General features: G+C 38.4%; 1 protein-coding gene across 2 annotated transcripts in view; it reads left to right on the top strand.

The window, feature by feature from the left end:
• Positions 1 to 22,999, top strand: part of nlgn2b (neuroligin 2b) — a 77,783-nt gene that overhangs the window by 33,598 nt on the left and 21,186 nt on the right. For both annotated transcript variants that reach the window (XM_079860992.1, XM_079860993.1), the window contains exon 3: positions 15,226 to 15,279. In XM_079860992.1, coding sequence (XP_079717118.1) covers positions 15,226 to 15,279 — 54 coding nt within the window. The remainder of the gene's footprint in view (positions 1 to 15,225; positions 15,280 to 22,999) is intronic.

Raw genomic sequence — 22,999 nt, 5'->3', positions numbered from 1 at the left:
GCTCATCATCAGTCACTCCACCGGAGTGCTCGCCACATTTATGTATAATATTTAGGCTATTTTCTTAATTTTTTACAAAAAAATTTATTATAAATTTTCTTAATTCACCCACCGTTGACAACTTTTTTGGACCCTGCACCAAAGTCTTCAATCAAAAATGATTGCAAGTCAAATAGTAATTTGACTATTGAAACCATTTTAAAGTCGACATGAAATCAAAATTGACAGTTCTTAGTCTGCAATTTGGAATATTAATATTGCAGTATTTATTACCATTTTTCCGTGCACATCATTATTTATTTTTTAATTCATGTTCCCTCATAATCTTTAATCACATAACTTCCCCTCCCTCTTGCAGCGACATCTCTTCTCTTCTCTTCTCTTCTCTGCTGACGTGTTTACTGGCATGAGGGCGGGACAACCTGTCACTCACATGACATCACAGCAATAGCAAACCACAACCGTCCAATCAATTCCCCATGGACAAAATCAAGTATCGCCCTACTTTTTTTTTCTTGTTTCGAGAAGCCATTTCACTCAGATATATGTCACAATAGGGAAGAAAAGACTAACGCAACTTCCGTTTCATGTCTATTTTAATGCTAACTTAAACTTTCTCGTATAATTATTCCAAAATCAAGCTGTTGTACAGTAAAGACATGAAGCTAAAATTAACATATTCCATTCACATCAATTTTAGTTTTATGCCATTACTGTACATTGTCTCATTTGCTCTATTTTTATTTCTCCCAGTGACATTATTAAAGGGATAGTTCACCCAAAAATGAAAATTCTGTCATCATTTACTCTCCCTCAAGTTGTTCCAAACCTGTATGACTTTCTTTCTTCTGCTGAACACAAAAGAAGATATTTTGAAGAAAGTCGGTAACCAAACGACTGATGGACCCCATTGACTTCCATAGTAGGAAAAAAAAATACTATGGATGTCAATGGGGACCAGCAACTGTTTAATTACCAACCTTCTTTAAAATATCTTCTTTTGTGTTTAGCAGAAGAAAGGAAGTCATACAGGTTTGGAACAACTTGAGGGAGAGTAAATGATGACAGAATTTTCATTTTTGGGTGAACTATCCCTTTAAGTACAAGATTTGTTCTTGTTCAGAAACGAATGAAAGTATTAACTTTCATTATGGTGGTTGTAGGAATTGAAGTCCTGCCTTTTATATAAATGAGATAGGCCTAATCGCTTTTTGGTCAGTTTACTCTGGAATCCATTAGCTGACGACATACAGTTTTTTAGTCTGATTTAAGATAATAGGCATTGTAGTCAGATTTTATTGTTGATTATTGAAACATAATCTTGACAACTTTTTTTGGAGATTTCGATCTTTCCATATTGTACAACTACTAGAAAATAGCTGCCTGGGGCTGTTATCAAGATGGCCGCCAAGTGAACTGACTTTGCCTTACAGGGACTTTTCCTCCAAAGGAATTTTAGGAGAAACATCTGAAACAAAATGAATGTGTAACTGAGAGCTCCGTTAAAAAAAGAGCAAAAATCTTTTGTGTTAAATGTGAATGTTTGAATTTGCATGTTATGATAGCTGTGGATCGGCCTGCTTCACATTCGCAATGAACTCTGAACTCATGCTGTTCACCAACAAACAGTTTCACAACCATCCAGCTGTTCAGAAAAGCAGAAAACACAGCCAAAAACACATCTGAATCTAGAACACTTCTGAGTGTATGTGTGTGTATTCATACAATGTGACAGGATCAGATGTGTTTGTATTTGTCTAGTCAGTGGAATCTTTTGAACCCAAGCCCAGGGCAGATCAGATATCAGTTATATTGATTTGTTTGGCCGCAACCATGTTGTGTGTGGTGGTTTAAGAGCTGTGACACTGTCCACCTCCCCACAGTGCACGACAGCTGGAATACCTGATATAAACATCTGCATCACAGCACAAACACCTATGTAAATCCATTCACAGGCATACACGTGCCTAAAGCCACTTTGCCGCAATCATATCATTTAGGGTGACATGCACACACACATAGTGTAAACAGTCATTTCTTACTGGGACAAGGGTTGTAACCAATGCTGTGGATCATGACAATCTCCTGCGGGCAAATCTCCCATTATACTGTCTCCCTCTCTCTTTCTCTCCCGTATTTTTCTTTTCCCCCTAAGTACAGTACAGTTCAGCTGCATAGGAAAATTTGTCATGTTGTTTTCCCTATCGAATCACTCTAAACAACTAGGGGCAATTCAGTAAGAATTAATTGTGTCCACTGATACCGGCACTTATTTCTTATGCAGCACTTATGCTCTGTTTGTGTTATTTCACCGCCTGATTCACCAAGGCCCTGACCACTTTCTACCACTTCTGTCCTGATTTCTTCAACGGTAGGGGTCTATTGGCGGGTAAAAGTATGTTTTTTTTCAGATCTTTCAATCTAATGGACAAAATAAGCTTGCGTAATTTACATACGAACACGTCTTGAAACGACGGATAAACGTACGGAGAGCAGCAGCTTTCGTTTCTGCCGCGAGACCATGCTGTGACTGTGTGTGTTAGAAATCAGTGGTGAGAGAATATCGTGCTTGTTACATTTTTCATCTTCAAAAAAACAAACTTGGGTCTTCAGCCGACAAAGTTTAAAGGGGTCCTATTATGCCCTTTTACGAAGTCTTGATTTTGTTTTTGGGGCGTTCTAGAATATGCTTTCATGCTTAACTGTTCAAAAAATGCTTTATTTTTCACATTTTTTACATTATTACAGCTATCCCGAACTCGTCGTTTTCGATGAAGCCCCTCCTTCCGAAATGCAAAATATTCTGTGATTAGTTAGCTGGCCCAGTGTGTTGTGATTGGCAGCGCTTTAGCGTGTGTTCGGGAAATGTCCCGCCCCTCCATAACTGTGTTCTTCTTTAGTGTAAATATTAAGGATGGCTGCAATTTCAAAACACTAACAAGAGGATCATCCAGAACGGATTTCATGCACGGACTTTGCAAGCACGGATTTCACAGGACATTTCAGAGTGGTATGTTTTTCTTATACATTATAGATACAATGTTATCCCCCATTTAATCATGATATTTGTAGGAAAACGATGGTTATACAAACAGTAATCGATCACAAAAACATGGCTAATTTTCCGAAGCCTTACAAAAGCAAGAATTTACAAAAGCTACAGTAAACACTACAGTATATCAACACTAATGTTGGCTAACAGGCCAGTGTAGCAACAACATAAAACTTATAATTAGAACTGTTAATAGAAAACGCAACTACAAATAATAAGATATACTTACAAGTTGTGGTCCAACAACAGATTGTCCCGACAAAGTGGAAACTGCTCCATTTCAGGAGGGAGAAGCTTATGCATCGCGGTTCTGGACCCTGTTCTTCGTAAAATGTGCAACGCACAGATAAACATCGGGATTATAATGTTCAGGAACAGTGTTTCAAATACATTTTAACAGGAAGGTCAAACAAATGAGTTGTGGAAAAAACAGCGTGTCTTTGATATAGCAGCAGCTCATCCAGGCCTCGTCCGCATTTTTGCTTATTCCATGGGTGGAGATTATTTAAATGAGGAACATTATGACTTCATAAAGCCCGGAAAAATCGCGTTGTAGTCCAAACGAGCTGTTTGTTGAAGTTCCTGAATGTGGATTCTGTTAAATAAAATGTCTCCCTTTGGAGTGGACTTTGAGCTTTGTAACCTTGCAGATCTTTTTTATGCTCAAATATCAACATTACACACTCACTAAAGTTGAAAAAGTGAAAAAAGCATAATAGGACACCTTTCCCATCTGGCTAGAGTGCTTCCCATAATGTTTACGCATTAGGTCAGTAGGCGGAGAGCAGGCTGTCTTTTGTGGCTGTCCAAACGCATTCGACCACATGAGCGTTTACAAAATGAAAGCATCCCGGTATGCATTTTCGACTACCTCCGGAAGTGATCGAAAGTGGACAAGCTCAAAACGCTTTAGACCCTGTTTACACCTGTATTTATCATCGTCCATTTGTGATCCGATCGACCAAAACAGATCTTAATACCAGGTGTAAACAGGGCCAAAAGGACTTGTAACTTGTAACTAGGATCTGGTAACAGCACAAATGTGTATCAAAATCTGTGCTGAACGTATTTTTGTTTCCACTTTTGTGGCTCGTTTCTGAGGTGTTGGTTTTAAATTGTTAAATTTTTAAAAGTAAACCAAATCGATTTAGGACCATTAGAATTGTTTTTATTATTTTATTTTTTTGTAAGCATTGCAGCATTGCATTGCAGAAAATTAATAATTGCCCAAATTGTCATTATAATAATGCAACAGATGTTTTACTTTGGTTTTTGTATTTCTCATTATATTTAAGGGTGATTTTTATTTTTATTTTGATACAATAATATAATACAAATACAATACAAATTACTGTATCACAATGATTTGTAATTAAAACAGCAAAACTATATAATACAAAATGAATACATTTATTTTTTCTGGTAGTACTCAAGGCCTGTCTCATTTGAAGGTCTCTGTATCGACCGCATTTGTACTCAATCTTGTCTCGGACTAAAAGGACTCAGGATTTTATTTCAAGACCACAACTGCGGGGATATCACCAAATTGCCTGTGCGTTGTCTGATTTATTTGTTTACGTTTTGAGTAAAAATGAATGGGGCATTATGTAAAAAATGTCACAAATTAATACAAATGGACACAAAATACAAGATATGATTGCAAAAAAGTACTTGTATGAGATCATTATTTTATATTATAATATTTAATTAAGCAGCATCACAAGAGCAAGGGAGCTGTTTTCACGAATATGCACTGCAGACTGCTAACAGCAACACTAACTGTATTTAAATTTGCTCATTGGCCACTGATGCAACAGCAACCAATCAGCTGCGCTAGATGACGATGTGATCTCTGCCAAATTGAGTTAAGGACCTATCAGCCTGTGCCATCTAGAGTTTCATGCCTAAACTTGGTATCAATGAGCAACCTTCAACTTCCTCCCACTTTCATTATAATGACCTGGACATGTTCTTGTCAGATTTCACCCCTATGATATTCTTGCCTCTGGATATGGCTTGGTTCTCTCCTTCAACCTGTTTCATTTTGTGCTGGGCAAAAATGTCTGATAACTTAATATTGTTATAGAATCTCATTAAACCATACGATATGAGGTATCACTTATGTCTGCAGCATAATTCATACCTAACATCATACCCAAGTTCAGCACTTACGGTTTGTTTTGAATTCAGCCCTAGGTCTGAGCAAAAGTAGTAGTGATGTTTGCCGTAGCACGCGCCACTAACAACATGGCAGACCCTCTTTTACTGTGAAAGGTCTATTAGAGCCAACAGCTCTACATAAACGCGCACACGTCTTTTAACTCCAGCTGTGCTCTGTGTGGGAAGACAGCTGTATTCTCATCTAGCTGACTGTGTTAGCCTCAGCCACAGTTCTGCCTCCACCAAACACCCAGAATCCTCCATTTTTATTACCGGTTCGACGAGCGATTACCATCCATACGCTTTATTAAAAGCTATATTTCAGTGCACAGCATGATGCAGCAGACGCAGACAGCACACCAGCGAGCGAAAGAGCGAACAAGAGATAGATAGAGCGCGACAGGAGAGAGAGAGAGAGGAAGAGAAGGATGACACTTGTTTGAGTGGGAGCAGCTGGGAGATTGCTAGCAATAACTGAAGGTTTATGTCATGGAGACATGGACGGTCTTCTTCTCACTTGCCCAAAGGCGCCAACAGCAAAGAAACACAGCTCCGCACACTCGTACGCACACGCGTGCCCGATGACCTCATTTTCACAGAGCTCTTGGAGACGATTACAACGGTGATTCGTCCCTCTCCCGAAATTTCACTGAAAAACTGGCCATTACATCATGTCACTTGAGGCTGCGCTCACCTCCTTACTGGGTGACTTTTAAAAACAACATGAAATGGTTTTCGCAACCCATTTAGCTTCCGTAATGTGACATTTTTGAGTGAAATAGAATATTTAGCTGGAATGTTGATGTAAGGTAGGGCATGATTGTATCCATTAGAATTTGATTTGATGTTGAAAAGTGGGCTATTATATAATGGCTAATATTATTGTCCATGCTCACATGGTCTTGTTTGTGTCCATGGTCTCTATCATAATACCTGGAGAAAGCTATTTGTTAGCAAGTGTCAGTAAAAACATTTATAATGTTACAAAATATTTCTATTTGCTGTTCTTTTGAACTCTAATAAAGAATCCTGAAAAATAAAGCATAAAAAGCATAACTGTTTTCAACATAATAAGAAGAAATGTTACTTCAGCACCATATCAGGATCATGTGACACTGAAGACTGGAGAAATGGAAGTGCCATCACAGGAATAAATTACATTTTGAAATATATTAAAATAAAAAACTGTTTTTGTTTAATTGTTATAATATTTCACAATATTAATGTTTACTGTATTTTTGATCAGTGACCATACGTGTTTGTGATTTGACATGTCATCGCTGCTCATGGATTGCACAGTTGTGCACATAATTGTTTTTGAGCCAATCACTTAGCCCTTGGCTTAAAGTCATTCATTGGGCCGGTTGCATAAACATAGCCCTTATGTTAAGACTGTGTCTTAATGGAACACTCCACCGTTTTTTGAAATAGGGCTTATTCACCTTCTTTCCTACATTTAGATAGGTGGGCAAATGCATTTTTGTCTCAGTGCATGCATTGTTTTAGTTTGACAGGGTCGGCGCGAGCTTAGCTTAGCTTAATGAATGGAATCCTTTGTTGCCAGCTAGCATGTCCTGAGTAAAAGTGATAAAAAATAAATAAAAAAACCCACCTAATTACTTCTTGTGGCCTGCGTATTCACAACGAGTACAAATAGCGATGCAGATTAACACTAGGCGATTTCCTAGGCAGATATTGACTTGGGACTATATTAGGGTGAAGCACAGGCAAAGCACTGCTACTTGGGCGCAGAGATATCACGCAACACATGAAATCCCACGACTTCCGTCAACATACCGGCGTGAATAGTAGCTGGCTATTTTTCCTACAGTACATGAATGGCGATGAACATGGCTGATTTTGTGAGAGACGAAGAGGGTGGCTTCTCAGACAGTCAAGATCCAGAACCATACCTCTATGAACCAGAGTTTTCAGAAGATGAGCTGCGTGCTTTGGAAATAGAACGACAGGAGGAGGAGGTTGCGATCGCTCAACAGCCTGAGGACGTGAGGTTGAGAGCCAACACGAACTGGTGTTGTGAATGTGGGGGAATATGCCAATCTATGCCGACTGAAATAGAGTGTCTGTGCTGTGGCGAGTGGGACAAGTTACTGCCATTGATGACCAGGTTCAACGCGTCAGATCAAGATGAGCGTGCCCGCAGTTGTGTCACAGCTACCGAGGATTTCACGGCGTTGATCCATCCTGCAGTACTCGATTTTTGTGGGATTTCATGTGTTGCGTGATATCTCTGCGCCCAAGTAGCAGTGCTTCGCCTGTGCTTCACCCTAATATAGTCCCAAGTCAATATCTGCCTAGGAAATCGCCTAGTGTTAATCTGCATTGCTGTTTGTACTCGTTGTAAATACGCAGGACACAAGAAGTAATTAGGTGGGGTTTTTTTTTTGTTTTTTTTTGTCACTTTTACTCAGGACATGCTAGCTGGCAACAAAGGATTCCATTCATTAAGCTAAGCTAAGCTCGCGCCGACCCTGTCAAACTAAAACAATCCATGCACTGAGACAAAAATGCATTTGCCCACCTATCTAAATGTAGGAAAGAAGGTGAATAAGCCCTATTTCAAAAAACGGTGGAGTATTGTTATAGCTTTTGGAGCAAGGGCGCCGCCATCTTACCACAGAGGTATTGTGCAATACCACAGCGCGTGATGTCATGTGGTTGGTTGTCTTCAATGTCTTGCCTGAGTTAAATAGATATAGGTCGTTTCTCTGAGTGAAAAAAAAATTGCACCGTGTACGCCCAGGTTAATATAAGCATTTCTTTGCTGTTTGAACACATTATTGCTTTCAAATGGAGAAAAACAAACTTGAAAGGACTGTTGAGCCCGTAATAAGTCATTGATTACGCATTTGAGCCGTTACGGCAAGGTGCCGTCAATTTGCCACTTTTATAATTCAAAGTGACATCAAAAACCACAAATCCTTTTACTGTAAGGCTATAAATGTCACAATCAGCTGCAAGGTCATTATTTAGTAGAACGAAATAATAACATGATGTTTCTTTCTTTCATTCACTCTGATAAACAGTTTAAATCAGTGCATTGACGGAGTGCTGTTTTCTGCACTGTAAAAATTTTTTTAATGAATTAAAACAACTTTTCACAAATTGTTTGCCAATCACATACTGTATGTAAATAACTATAGAGTGTTTTCATGTTCTGTTTTCGCTGGAGGAAAACAATAGTGTGATAAGGGGTGATTCGTGAACGCAGCGCGAAAACTTGCAAGTGCTGGGCGGTCGGTAGAGCGTTATGGCCAGAGAAATTAAAAACACATGGAGCAACTTCAGGTTTAAGTTTGTTGGTGCGGCGAATGACTAAATTGCCCGAATCAAAGGTATTTTCCTCAATGTAATCTTCCTCCAAATAAATGTTCACTGCATACTCTGACATCAGCGCCCATTGAAGGGTTCTTCCTTTTCAGTGCCACTAGCCAGTGAAGCAGTAACATTACGTTCTCTGTTTTAGTTCTCTTTTGCCCTTTGCTTTAACGCTGTAAAAATCATTTCTACAACCAGGAGCAATACAGTAGTGCCCCTCCTTTTGACTTATGATGTGGCTTTCCAGTTTCCATCTTTAAATGTCTTTAACTTTCCCTGTCAGTCATCTACTAAATATCTATGTACCTCAGGCAAGACAACCAACCCCGTGACGTCATGCGCTGTGGTATTGCAAGATGGCGGCGCCCTTGCTCCAAAAGCTATAACAAAACATCCCTTTTTCTTTAAAATGGTTACATTAATCGTGTTTGTTGTATATGTTTTTATTAAAGTGGACATCAGTTTACTAAATAATGTAAACTTGACTGACTGCTTCATGTATTTTTTCCATTGGCTTTTGGATTATTGCAGCAAATAAGCTCTGTAACCAACAAAAGTTTATGATTCTTACACATATTATCATCACATCAAGATAATCTTCACATATCGACACAACTGAATATCGAAAATACAATAGCCAGAAGTAAAAAGCTAAAGTTAGGCTATAAACAAACTACACCTCATTCGCATGACTTTAATGTCACCTTCGCTAAGCTTCCAACAGCTCTTTCAATCTTTAAAAAGTTGGATAATTTTAGTTTGAATAGTGAATTGAGTTTATAATGAGATGCAGAATAAAGCGTAAAATGTCTTGAGTTTGTGTTAACCAGTATCCTGGGAAAACCCTGATGAACTTCCGGCAAATTTGAGATTTGCTCTGCAAGTCCGTCTGGCCCATTTAAAATTTTTCCAAATCGAGGCACCAATCACAAACGTTGAGGCGGGCTTTACACGATGACGATCGCTCTGATTGGTTTTAGGTCTATCCAATTGCGCCCAGAGGCATTTGAGCGACGTCCATGGTGACGCCCCTTTGGAAATGGGCTGTGAATGAACCTTCCCCAGACCCACTCTCAGTTACAACTGAGAAGGGTCTGGTGTCAACCAGACTAGTTAACCACAGACCTGTCCTTCAAATTTCCACTCCATATATTAAACATCAATTTTGTTCTGATTGGCTGGGATTAGTATGGTGTGATTTTATTTTCCCCAAACAAGTTAAATGCAAACCCCATCCACAATGATTTCATTGGTCAACTCAATCACCCAGCACCTGACAAGAAAAGAAAACAAGACATTTAATTTGTCATTTGGTTTCTAATTCTGTAGTGTTGTGCTAGTTAGCCCTGCCCACATCAAAATCTCATTAGTCAAATTTCACTCCACATAGCTGCATTTTAAACATAAAATATTCTCTGATTGGCCGAGATTGTGCAGTATTTTTGCTTTCAGAGTGGACAGACAAGATAGTCGGTGAAAACTGGACATGTCATGTCTGGTTAGGACACAGCGTTAGAGTTAATACAAAACAGAATGAAAGAAACTGCTGTAGCTATTGTTTAATGGCTCATCTAGAGTCTTTAATGGAGGGGAGATATATATTGAGCACATGACATCAGCCCTTCAAGGCAGATTGCTTTCATGTATTGTTTTTTCTAGGTCTGCTCCCCTTGCAGACAGTGAGAGGGAGACAGAGAGATAAAAAAGCAAAAAGAGAGACAGAAAATATACTGAAGACATTTCTACACGGCAAGCCTGTCAGGGAGGACAAACCTGCTGGTTACACTGGGATGGCGTACTGCCGGGTTTCCTGTCACACACTACTGTCAAAAAGTCCCAAATACACACTCGCTCACATATAAACTTTCTCAGAAAGAAAGTGTTTACTGCACAAACTGTTCGGCGGCTCAACATGCACACTCGAAACCCGTTGCCATCTCTCAGACTGGGAGTAACGCCACGTTCACGGAGCCTAGTTTTCTCTTTCCGACTGTCACCGCACCAGGCGCTCACCAGCCCACGCACCACCCAGGACTCATCCCACGTAAATGATCTTTCCTCCATTTTAAGTCTTCATTATCATGCTTTCCGTTTTTCTTCCACGCCGACGGCATATCCCATGTCTTCTCTTGCACTTAGAGGTGAATTCTGGGCCTTCGTTTTAAAGCTGTTGCATCGTCTTCAAAGGCCAGAAGGATTAGGTTTCTGGGAAAAGCCTGAGCCCTAATGGAGGCTGTAGACCATATAGACGGAAGCAGTAACCAGTAAAATAGTGAAAGCTTGATCTCCAAATGCTTTAAGCGTCGATAAAGTGCTGACGTTGCTGAGACTTAATCACACACACACTCTCGCTCCATACTCCCATCAACCTGTCTCCTGCTCTCCAGCCTTTACTGGAAGAACTGGCCTGAGATGGAGAATTGAACTGAAAATCACGTCAGCATTGATCGAGTCTCGAAGCTTAAGTGCAATTCAGCTGGAGATTCAGCTCAGATGAACATGCAAGAAGGCGCACACACTCGACAACATGAGCAATAAGCATATGTGTCATTCATTTTAGCTTGCATGCTTAAAGGGCCCAATAAACGCATGACCAAGTTCTTTTCGTTCTTCGTTTAGGGGTTAAACGAAGTTCGAAATACACAAGCAGCGATATACTGTTAGCGAGCATTCTGAACCTGTCCACACTGCTGAGACCGGCGTTTAGATAAATATGTAAATATGTGCTGCACGCTTTACTCTCAATAACAAAACAAACACAATTGAGAAAATAGCAAGAATTTTAATAAAGCATAAGAAAGCATCCGATCATAACATCGTGGAAATGTTTGCACGAGCCCTACGGAACTCCAGTAAAGTCACGGCACATTATTTTATATATCACTTTATATAATAGATGGCTTAAAATCAAGCAGCTTTACGGTATTAAACATGAAAAACAGTATCTCATTTCATAAGTATAACTTCATTTTCTACTGTAAAGCAGCTCTCCAGTGTGTTCATGTTTTCACTCACAGATGTCTGACCAAAAAAGATTTTCACCCGAAAGAAGGCGGAGCCTCCGCACACATCTACCTATTACTTAATCGCCACAGACCAATGGTAGTATGAAGGTGTTTAGCAAGTTGTTTCGAAATGACGTCACATCAGTTTGTTTTTCGATTTCGCTTGAAGTATATCGGCACTTAAGGGTGAAGAATGTAATTTCTGTTTGGTACCACTAGAGGCACAGTTTTGTTAATAAGAGTTAATAAACCATGAACCAAACCGACCTGCTACGATACAAACTTTTGATTTGGAGCAAAATCAGACAGGAGTACTTAACGGCATTAATGAGGGAAGCTATAATCAAATGAAGCATTGTGAATTTAATGATTGATTTAAAGATGTTGATTATAGTTGGTTATAAACAATATATTTTATGTTTATTGAAAAGTATGCATACAAATATTTAAGTAGTTAGACAGTGTAGGGAAACTAGTGCTTCATGGGAGTGAGCAGGCTCTAAAGAGTTCTCTGGCGTGAGTTGTTTGTTTTGATTCTGTGACTGGAGTATTCCGTGTATTTGATTCTGTGAAGTATGTGTGCATACAATATGAATTATAGTATGAAAAGTAGACTGTCATGTCGCATTGCAATTTGATCTGCTTCATTAGCTGCATCACTGTTCCTCACTATTTACAAATGTAATGACTCTCCTGTGGCCTCACGCTTCAGAATTTCAGCGCAAAGAATGCGCCATCCAGGTATTTTTTGCCTTTGGGTTTGTGAATACTGTGTATTCGGGCATCCTACACATTTGAAATGCTGTTTGCATGCATGCTTTTTGCATATATAGTATGGAAGGAGTTGTATTCAGACTTTGATGGGACATCAAACTAATAATGGCTTACTTTTAGTTGTCTCTGCACTTGTGATAAGAGAAAGTGTTACTTTCTTTGAAAACATGACACTTTCACTTTAAATGGAATTGTTAATATGTGTGTGCTTTAAGAAAAATCAGGTGGTGAGCATTTGAAGGGAGTGTTTTATGAGAATACAGTCGTGCTATATATATGTTTGTTGGACAATCTGGGTAAGGAGTACATGCACAACAATGACAAATGGGGTTTGTGTGTGTGTGTGTATGTGTGGTCTACTGGTGTGGAGAGCCTGTGTAGCAGATAAACGGTAAATAAATGGAGGCGATTTCTATCTCATCTCTTACAGGCCCACCGCCAGTACTAAGGGAGGGGGTAGGGGGTCATGCTGATAATACTCATTAATGTCTGTCGCCACAAACATTTAGCATTTAACCTGAGTTAGCGACAGATGCTAATGTGTGTCGCTGCACCAGATCCAGTCCTGAAGAAGCCAGTGAGAATGCTCTCATGAAACTAGGATTTGTTTCATTAGGGTGAATAAGACCAAAAATGAGAAGAAAAGTTTTCATTTTTATTAGTGTTTGTGAGATATATATATATATATATAATCACGGAAAATGATTTTGAGCCAACACTGTTATATATAATTTTTTACTGAAAAAACAAGGATAGAGAAGAGACAATGTCAAGTTTGTTGTCATATTTTACATTTTATTTTGACAAAGTCAAAGTCAAAATCAAATTTACTGTTGTGCTTTTTTTTTTACACTACAGAGAAACTGGTAAAACTAGTGATCCATACATTGACTAGTTTTACCAGTTGCTCTGCAGTGTAAAATAATGCACAACAGTAAATTTGATTTGGACCTCAAATTTCACTTTGTACCAGATGCTAATATTGTTTGAAAATTTGAATAGATAAAAAGTTCATTTATTGCTATAAATGAATGTCCTTGGCGGATGCTTTCTTAAAGGGTTAGTCCACCCAAAAATGAAAATTCTGTCAGAAATTACTCACCCTCATGTTGTTCCAACCCCATAAGACTTTCGTTCATCTTCGGAACACAAATTAAGATATGTTTGATGAAATCTGAGAGCTGGCTCACTTCTACATAGGCTTCTCTGTAATTGAAACTTGCCAGCCCAGAAAAGTTAGTAAAGACATCGTTAAAATAGTCCAAGTGACTACAGTGGCTCAACCATAAGTTTATCAAGCGACGAGAATACTTTTAGTGCACAAAAATAACGACTTTATTCAACTATTCATTTTCTCCTGTGTGGACCTCTGAATGAGTTCACGTAGTGTAACAGTGCAGCGCTTCTGGGTTGTATGTCAGAATGTAGGCTCACTATTGGCCAGCATTTCATGCATCACACACACGACCAGCATCGGCCAATAGTGAGCCTACATTCTGACGTACAACCCAGAAGCGCTGCAGTGTTAAGCACCCTACACACCGGGACGAATATCGGCGCGCGTTATTCGCCAGTGTTTTTCAACGCGTTTTTTTGTGTTCACACCCAAGCGATTTTCGCTGACGATAAGCCGAGTGAACATGCAAATTCATTCCCTGACATTAGATGGCGCTTAATGTAAAACAGAAATACTCCGGTACACAAGGTGCAATACCACTCCATAACAGTTCTCTTTTATCAAGATTTTTGTAGTCGCTGTCGCGTTTGTCATATAGTTCTTTATGTTCCGACACCAACGAGACCAGCAGCTCTACATTCATTCTTGCCTTGCATCTTCCTCGTCTTATTTCTTCCCGGCAGTGTAGACGCTACTTGGCGTATATCTTCTTCGTTACGTATGAGTGCTCGGCAAGACCGCTTTGTGTTTGAGCGCCCCCAAGTTGTGTTTTACTGTAACTTCAGAAGCTCCAGACACGTGAGCAAAAGCGCCAATCTCATTGGTCGGATAGTTTTTGACGCGGCACGTCAAACCAAAAAAACGAACCCGAGGCGTTTTTTTAAAAATGACGCTTTTACGCGTGCCGTTTTTCGCGTCGGTGTGCACACTCACATTGGCGCCCTTTGTTTAGTCACGAGGCGTTAAAACGTCGGCGAATATCGCGTGCAAAATTCGTCCCGGTGTGAACAGGCCTTTACACAGCCTATGAAGGAGTGAGCCAGCTCTCAGATTTCATCAAAAATATCTTAATTTGTGTTCCGAAGGTGAACGAAAGTCTTACAGGGTTGGAACAACGTGAGGGTGAGTGATTACTGACAGAAGTTTCATTTTTGGGTGAACTAACCCTTTAAGAAAATTACACAGCAGGTTGGTTTGTTTGTTTGTTTGTAAGACAGAAAAAGAGAGAGATCAGCAGTCTTATCCTGTGAGGGGGAGTTACAGTCCCATAGGACATTAAGACGGAGGACTCCTGAGGGCCATTGCACTAAACGCAGCTTTGCTACAGTATTTCCACATGTCTCATCACTTTCTCTCTTTGGGCACAAAGAAAGATGGCTGGACATTTGTCATTGAAAGCCTGGTATGTAGCAAATGAGTGAATGTGGAAGGCAAAACTGAGGAAGAAAAGAGACAAAAACATTGCAACTGCTTGTAGAGATGTTAGAAAGTCACACCACCATCAGTTTCTCTCTCTTTCTCTTTCTCTTTCTATGAGTTTGTTGTCTGTTTTGTTCTTTTGCTTTGGCTGCTGTTTTTGATTTTTCTTTTAATTGGGACACATGATCATTTTTCTTGTTTTGCTGTTTTGGAATTTTTTGCTCTTTTTGTTTAAGCGCAGTAAAATCTTTTTGAATTTTGTCTTTTCTCTTCCCCCCCCCTTTTTGTCTTAACCCCAGGTCCACTCACAAAAAAACATGATGAGTCTTCGATGAACAGGCCGAGGGACGAAGGTATTTTTCTTGCATGTTTTTCCCTTTTTGTCTTGTTTTTCAGACTCTTTTTGGGGGGGCGGTTGTAATATGTAACATAATTTCTCTTGATTATTTCGTCTTGTATGTTTTCGCATTTGTTTTAGCTCAAGTCACAGACACACACATAGATATGCTCAAGCATACATGCACTAATTCATACACTGCTGATGTGGTTATTTGTGCTGCATATGTTTTTAATCTCTTCTCGAACCAAATGATTCTTACATCATTTCATTATAACAGGCTTTTGTTTTAGGAATAATGTCCCGTTGACGGTTATTAAGATTTCATTATACGTCTTGTGTCCTTTTTGATGAATGGCAAAGGATTAGCTAGAAATCAATAAACTACAAATCCCATCAGCCCCCTGTGATTTAGCGCAATTTCATTGGCCGACATGCATCCAGCTGAGAATGCAGTAGAGTAGCTAATGCAGTGAGTCTGTTAAAGACAAGAGGCTGGATTTATTGAGTAAAATTGAGTCTAGATGCTGAATGTTCTAATAGTATTTAAAATGACTTATTATTAATCTTAAATCTTAATATGCCCCGGATTATATGAATAAAAATGTCAACATAATTGCTATATAATAAAAATAAAATAATTTTATTGCTTAAATTTTGAAATTCTTGTTGTGTATATGTGTTTACAGCATATACTGTGTGTCTGAACACATTTGTGTTTGTTTGAGTGTGTGGGTGTCTTTGCAAATGTGTGTGTGCATGTCGATCATTCCATGTAACACTCTTTCACAGATTCCACAAAATGTGTGTTTCTGTTGTGTTGGGAAAAAAAGCTGGCAGCTGTAGTTGCCAGAAATTCACTGCATTTGGTGCCTGTATATTTTACAGTTTATGACATGCTGTATATCTTTTACCGATTTAATTTACCTATAGGAAGTACTTGAATCTGCTTTGTATTATAAAATATATTCTCATTAATAATGCAAGTAATAAAAGTAAAGGGTCACATGATGACAATGAGTTCATAAAAATTGGCTTTAACATGAAACCAACATGTAGACAGTATACATTATTAAACAACATAAAATGTTGCCTAGAATATGTACATATAAAGAAAATACAAATGGAGAAAACACAAATATTTTATAATTAAATAGTTTATTTACTGTTAAAGTACACGTATTGTCTTCTTAAAGGGATAGTTCATCCAAAAATAATTTACTCACTGTCATGATGTTCCAGATATGTATATGACATTCTTTCATCTGAGGAACAAAAAAAAGAAGGATTTTGAAAAATTTATTGATTTTTTTTCTTTTCTTTTTTTTATCCCCAATCGGGACTTCAAGCTACACAAAATCATCAAAGTAGTCCATATGACCCATGTGCTATATTCTGAGTCTTCTGAAATGTATGTTACTTTGTGTGAGAAACAGACCCAAATTTTAAGTAGATTCACTGAAAATCTTGACATTTGACCAAGTTCTGACATACTTATCTTAAGAGAGTATAAGAGAGTTCATAGAAGTAACAACATCTATTTCATAAGCATTTCATAAGTCTTTTCACTCTTAGTTTCCAATGAATCAATTGATGCAGAAACCTTTCTGAATAACCTTCAGTGCACACAAATTCCTTATTTTGTGTTCCACTGAAGACAGTCAAATTTGAACAACAGTAACAGGTGAGTAATTATTAATTTTCCTTTTGAATGAAATATAAATATATATATATTTTTATACATTTTATTTGATTCAACATAGTTTATTACACATAAACTTTTAAGCTACAACAACCGTGAGGCCATGAAGGTGAGTAAATGATGACAGAATTATCTTTTTTGGGTGAACTATACCTTCAATGTTTTTTTGTTTTTTTATTATTATTATTAATATGGAAATATGAAAAAAAAAAATAATGAAATGATACTCTGAATAAGAAACTAAAACTGCCAGTAGGTGGCGGTCATCGGATGCCCATTTTCCACAAGTTGGTATGATTCTTTAGGGTGTTCATGTAAAGTTTGTAATATACTTTGGTTAAAATACCTCAATGGTTGTGTAAAACAACACCCTTTTTACCTCCTCAAAAACAGCTTTGTTTACAGTGACCTGTTTCAGTGCATGTCTCTTTAAATGATAATGAACAACTGCTCACCCCTACCCCTCTCTTCCAGGGGGGTTGTCGAATGGCTGAGGGCAGAAATATGCTAATACGGGGCAGTCCGTCAGTGGTCGTGGGCAGAGCATGAGCAGAAAATCCAAACGGCTTGATTATTGAGAGTGTTTAGACTTTTTGAGGATTACAAAAATAAGGAGTGAATGGATTTTTTTCATTGTATGGTGGTTGTGTCCACACACTGCAAAGACACATTTATATGCAAACACCATATAAAAGTGAATTTAGCATCCGATGACCCCTTAGTGAGCAAGTCATTCATTCATTCGATTCGTTCAAACAGCTGATTCATTCAGGAATGAAGTGAATGGCTCTCTTTATAAATGTGCCATTGAATCGTTGGTTCACTCGATTGATTAGTTCAAAGAGCTGATTCATTCAGGAATTTAGTTTAGAGCTTTATTATGGCTCTTTTTATGAATGGGCCATTGAATCGTCGGTTCACCCAATTGATTTGTTCAAAACGTGTATTAATTCAGAAACACTGCTGCGTGTTGCTCGGAGACGCACAACAGTTCTGCTGTGGCTTATAGGTAATATTTTCGTTTGCAAAATTGAGCAAAAACAGACAATATTGTCTAAAATAGCACAATATTAACTTTGATCACATTTGCACTCGTGCTATTTGGGATAAACAGCACGTATGTGATATTGCACTTGTTTCTTTCTTCCTTTGTTTATGTCCCCTAAGGGCAATTGGTTTTGCAGCAAGACCATCATACAAAAAAGACAATTTACAATACATTAAACGTAACATAAAAAGCTACACAAGACAATTCACCGAAGCAGTCTTTGTCTTCACACTAAGACTGCCATACCAGCATAACATAGCGAATGTTAAGCAGACTCAATATAAGATATGTAAAACAAAGTCATCAAGGACCTATCAACGTTAAACTCGGACAGTCTCCGTAGACAGAACAGACGTTGCTGGCCCTTTTTAAAAATCGTCTCCATATTAAAATTCAACTTGTTATCAATCACACATCCCAGATACTTCCATAACTTCAACCTCCTGCTCTTTAGTAGTTGTTCTCTTCAAGTCAGTTTGATTACGCCTGAAATCAATAAGCATGTCCTTCGTTTTAAACATTTATTTTCAGGAATGCACTGTCACACCACTGAACAAAATCTCAATAATATTGTCAAGCAGTATCACATGATATAAATATTAGACTAAGTCATTCCAATTGCATTCTGTAGGCTGGTGGGTACATTAAATGCGTTGAATTTTAACACGTTATTATTTTTACATAGCTAATTGACAGCCCAATACATACATTTACATATATATATATATATATATATATATATATATATATATATATATATATATATTAGGGCTGTGCCATATCATACCGTCCACGATAATACCGGTATAAATTTTTACATGATAAAAAAGCGTCATATCGCGATATCACTGATATAGCGACGCAATGACGTATGGCACATTACATTCCCTAGCACGCACAACAACAACACCTGTCTGAGCGTGAGAGCAGGAAGTCAGCCTCCAATGACGATCAAATCAATAATTTTTAAACTTTCTCCAAGACGCAATATTAGCCTACCAACCGCGTGAGTTTCTCCAAGACGCAATATTACCAACCGGTGCCGCGTCTTCTCTCTCTCGCTCTCAAAATGGGTTGCACAAGTCAAGCGTCGATACCATACTCGTGTTTAGCAGTCAGGACATGACGGTCACTTGCATCGTAACTAAAGTTTATCATTTTCACTTCTTTTTAAGTCTTATCAGTTTAAACACTTGCGATTTTAAACTATTCAGTACTCTCGCGCGCTCTGTTTACTCTGCGTGCATACATACAGTAAAGCCGTCTCACAAACAGCTCGCGAGTAACAAAAGTTATTTTTCACGGGGGGACACGCAAAATTGTGTAAAAATGCCGGTCATGGTTAGTATATTCATAAACAGTCGGTTATGTCTGAAATAAGCATAAAACGCGTGTGACAGTGTGACAGTCAGTATCATGAAAACAGTAATGGATCCGGGCACTAGCTCTAAAAGTGACAGCAGCCATATGTGTCTGTCATTGTTGTCGTCAAAACAACAAAAGATAGCTTTCATTGTAAGGAATCAGAATTAATATCCTATGCATTTAATTTAGTCAGGACTATCAGTGTTATTTTACATTTGATTACCTTATACAGTTTCTGTAGCATTTCTGAATACTAGTGTTAGACCTACCCAAAAACTTTTCTCTTTATTTGTATCTTTATTATTTTGTATATATTTTTTGCTACTTTTTTCAATTTAATTCAAAGATTGAAATCAAGCTTCCTTGTGTTGTGTAAAATCTTAAAAACAAAATTACCCAATTGTAAACACAATGAGTGAGCAAACATTTAGGTGAGATAAATGTAAAAAAAAAAAATTGTCAACTTTTTTTTCTATATCGTCATAAATATCATTATCGCAAATATTCTTGAAATATCGTGATATAATTTTTAGGCTATATCGCCCACCCCTAATATATATGATACCAGATAGGTAATTAGTAATTAATTAAAATATATATAATACATACATACACACACACACACACACATATATATATATATATATATATATATATATATATATATAAAAAGCTTTTACTGGATAGTTAATTAGTACTTACTACTTTCAAAAAACGTAATTTAAACAGTGTTGTTCATTTAAAATTAAACTATTAAAAGGGTTTTATAGTATTCTATTTAAAATGACTATCATTCTTTACTGCAAACATGTCTCTGCATGTGCAGGGCTCGCACTCATTGCGTTGAGTTCTCGGATTTTGGGCGTCTCTAATTGCAGAGGTTTAAATAGAGACACTGCCAGCTAATCCAATTTTGCGTCTCTGAACACGGGAGAGAAGAGGAGAGGAAACGCACAGCAGAGACGGAGGAAAAGAGGAGAACGACAGAGAGGAGAGATGAAAAAGAGGAGGAGAGGGGGAACACTCAGATCCCCAATTTGAGAGCATGGAGGGGGAGAGATCGCAAAAAAAAAAAAAATCGTGATAAAGACGAGTATATGATGAAATAAGATTCATGGAGCTTTGAAAGTGAGAGAGGATGTGTGGGCGGGAGACAGGAACAAGAAGGGAGAGGGATGGTCGTGGTGCAAAAGGTAGCGCGTTTGCTCACGACACACGAGAGCCGTTGGCTCACGGGGACCCGGGTTCGAATCTGTCGTGTCCCGATCCCATTCCCATTCCCACCTTCTCTCGCTTTACTTTCCTTTAAATAACGTTGAGAAAAGCCCAGACGGAAAAGAACAAAAGATAGAGAGTGAAGTCCCACAACGAGAGCAGAGAGGCAAAGATGAAGGCAAAGAGTTGAGGAGAGGGGGAGAGAAGAAGGAAAAGCAGGAGATCAGAGAGAAAGGGAGGGGGAGGTGCGGCATAGGAGAGGAAGAGAGAGATGCAGGCTTGGAGGAGGAGAGACAGAATAGCGTTCTTGTATTTTGAGGATGTTTTGAAGCAAATAGGATACTAAGGCCTCTGTTGAAAGGATCTGGCCGTTGTGCTTGGTATCTCTCTCTCTCTCTCTCTCTCTCTCTCTCTCTCTCTCTCTCTCTCTCTCTCTCTCTCTCTCGGACTCTTTCCATCCCATATTGAGGCTAATGCATTGCATACGGTCTCTCTCTCTTCCTGTGTCTCCCCATTCTTCCGTCGCTCTTACACACACACACACACACAAAGATTATACTCATGGATTCGTAAGCAGGGTTGTCCCAGATAAGATGTTTGTGGATTCTATGTGCTTCTCTGTGATGCATCGCACACAAAAAATATCTCAATACTGCAGCAAAAAAAAAAAAAAAACGGCTTGGAGAAATCTCTTTTTACAGCATCTGATTCTACACGTTTTTCATTATTATTGACATTGAAGGGATAGTTCACTAAAATAAATGCTTCATTCAGGCTAGGAATGACATGAGCATTAGTGAATTATTTAATATTTGCATATATGCAGCGGAGACGATAGCCTTGTGGGCAGCGCTTTGACATCTAGCGCAAGTTCTGAGAACTTTAAAAAAGCAATCAAATTGCATTGCCATTTTTCCTCATTAAACATTGAATTATGGGGGTTCATATTGAAATAAATTGATTTTGCTTTTGCATCTTGGAAGATCTGAGTTCAGTTTGAGACATCTTTAAGATTTCTCCAGAAAAACACTACCGTTCAAAAGTTTGGGGTCGGTAAGATTTTTAAAAATAGAGAAATCTTTTATTCTTACCAAGGCTGCATTCATTTGATCAAAAATATGGTAAAACTGTAACTCTTTTCTCTTTTTTGTAATATTTTTAAATATATTTTATTCCTGTGATGCATAGCTGAATATTCCGCATCATTACTCCAGTCTTCAGTGTCACATGATCCTTTAGAAATCATTCTAATATGCTGATTTGGTTTCTTAAGAAACATTCATTATTATCCATGTTAAAAACAATTGTGCTTATTAAAATGTTTTGTGGAAAAACAACTTTTTTTTTTTCTTGGATGTAAAGAATGTTTATGAGTGAATAGAACAGCATTTATCTGAAATTGAAATCATTCAATCCATTTTATGCATCCTTGCTGAATAAAAATATTAATTTCTTTAAAAAATAGGCCTAAATAAATAAAACCTCTTTCCTATGGTCACCCAAGTCGCCTCATAGTGAGACAAAAAAGCAGTTCCATCCTGATAAAGATTTCCCATCAGCTGATTGGCTGTTCACGGCACTCAACCATAACAGCACACCTGATCCACACGGTCTATCTGATTGGCCGATTCATTGGTGTCATTGCTTCAACGGCACCAATAAAACATAGACTTTACCAAGTAACTCTTGCACTGAGGGTGTGAAACAACACATATCAACACCAGAAAAAATCTTAACAGTCTAATATTAGTCATGTGTTTATCTGTGCCCATACTTGTGCACGAGCATGTTCATGCATGATCGCACATAGGTGTGTGTGCTGAACAAACAGATGTGCTCAATGTGTTTATAAAGAGGTGTGTTTGTCTACAAGCAGAGGTGTTTGTGTGTGTGCAAAGATTAAGAAGAAAAAGTGTGAGTGTGCAGTCGCTGTAATGCGTTTGTAACCCGAGATTCAGGTGGTGATGCAGGCGGGCGTGCAAATACGTGTGTAGAATTTGTTTCCGTGGCAACAGGCATGAGTGAGTCAGTGCTGGTGAGCTTCTATTAGACAGAGAGAGAGAGAGAGAGAGAGAGAGATGAGGCAGTTTCCATAGCGACTCAGCATCACAGCTGCCTGTGTGTGTGTGTGATTTTGTGTGTCCGTGAAAGGACCTTGGTCTGTGTAACTTTTATTTTATTCTCTTTTGTGTGCCATTTCCTTTTCACATCTCGATCTCTTCCTGTCTCTCTCTCTCTCTCTCTCTCTCTCTCTCTCTCTCTCTCTCTCTCTCTCTCTCTCTCTCTCTCTCTCTCTCTCTCTCTCTCTCACTGCCACTCCAGCCGTCTCTCCCTCTCTTAATCTGTCTCACTCTCGCTTTTATGATTTCTCCCATCTCTCTCACCCACACTCTTTCTTTCTCTCAG

This window comes from Squalius cephalus (assembly GCF_949319135.1).
Source record: "Squalius cephalus genome assembly, chromosome: 24".
In the NCBI taxonomy this organism is placed as follows: Eukaryota; Metazoa; Chordata; class Actinopteri; order Cypriniformes; family Leuciscidae; genus Squalius; species Squalius cephalus.
The sequence above is the reverse complement of the archived record's forward strand: the minus strand, read 5'-3'. Positions and strand labels throughout refer to the sequence as shown.